We start from the raw sequence: 1,125 nt of genomic DNA, 5'->3' as shown, positions 1-1,125 counted from the left end.
AGGAAGGTCACCGCGCTTGTTGACCCAACCATACTCCATGCAATGCATACCTTTTGCTTTCAACTACCCGTTAACTCTAAAAAATTCCGAATTCTGAGAAGGGTCTTACATGCTCTTTACTTCGGAACTCGCTACTGATCTTCTTGCCGTTCAATTCTCTCTTCTATATATAAGCTTCCCTTTCCCTCCAGATCACAAGTGCACACACACTCAAACTTAGCTGGCTCCTGTTCTCCCTTCAACTTTTTTCTCAACGAAGCGGGAAGAGTAGGAAAAACCAAATTAACGCATCATGAGAAACATCACCGTGTTTTTCCTCATGGCGCTCGCCATCGCGGCACCGGCGGCCACCGCCAGCCAAGCTGGGCTGCCGGGCAGGAGGAACCGGTTCCTGCTCGCCAACGCCCTGCCCGTCTACGACTGCTCCAAAAAATCGGCCGCCGTCTGCCTCGCGCCGGGGAGCCCCGGGGCGACGTGCTGCGGCGGTCAGTGCGTCGACACCGTCGCATACGCCAACCACTGCGGCTGGTGCAACAAGGTGTGCAATGGCCCCCACCCGACGTGCTGCGGCGGGCGCTGCGTCGACCTAATCTCCGACAAGGTTAACTGCGGCAGGTGCGGGAACCAGTGCAAGAGGAAGTGCAACTATGGTTTCTGTGAGTACGCTTAGTAGTGAAGATTCAAGTGTGAGAGCTCTCTTCTTGATCATGTATGCAAATACTAGGCGTGCCAATAGGTGAATCTTTGGATATCCTCTGATCCTCTTTACTTCACTACTATAAAAACTATTTTTAGAGACGTATTATAACCTATATATACTGGCATTTAGTCAACCCACTTGTGATCGAAGGTATGTGAAAATGGATAATTTCTAAAGGCGCAAAAAAGATCGTCTGTGAAAACCTATTTTCACAGACGGTTCACTTAAGTAACCGCAGGAACCGTCTGTATAAATCGATTATCACAGATGGTTTCTTAAGTGAACCGCCTGTGGAGCTATTTCCACATGCGACCTCTTTTGCAACCGTCTGTAGATAGGTATATTTTCACAAGCGAGCGACATAAGGATCCGTATGTGGTATGTATTTCATTCAAAAAATAATAAGAGCATATATTTTATTCTCT

The 1,125-nt window shown here is 48.1% G+C and overlaps 1 protein-coding gene across 1 annotated transcript; it reads left to right on the top strand.

Annotated features, from left to right (window-relative positions):
- The first annotated feature begins 292 nt into the window (after positions 1-292).
- Positions 293-670, top strand: LOC133884005 (stigma-specific STIG1-like protein 4). The gene has a single exon (XM_062323411.1). It carries the CDS (start codon positions 293-295, stop codon positions 668-670), a length of 378 nt encoding a protein of 125 aa, XP_062179395.1.
- Positions 671-1,125: the final 455 nt, after the last annotated feature.

Source organism: Phragmites australis, chromosome 11, assembly GCF_958298935.1.
Source record: "Phragmites australis chromosome 11, lpPhrAust1.1, whole genome shotgun sequence".
In the NCBI taxonomy this organism is placed as follows: Eukaryota; Viridiplantae; Streptophyta; class Magnoliopsida; order Poales; family Poaceae; genus Phragmites; species Phragmites australis.
Note: the sequence above shows the minus strand (reverse complement) of the source record. Positions and strands in the feature narration are given on the sequence as shown.

Bases quoted from the DNA above. Each gene is read 5' to 3' on its own strand.
- LOC133884005 (XM_062323411.1), top strand. From the start codon at position 293: ATGAGAAACATCACCGTGTTTTTCCTCATGGCGCTCGCCATCGCGGCA.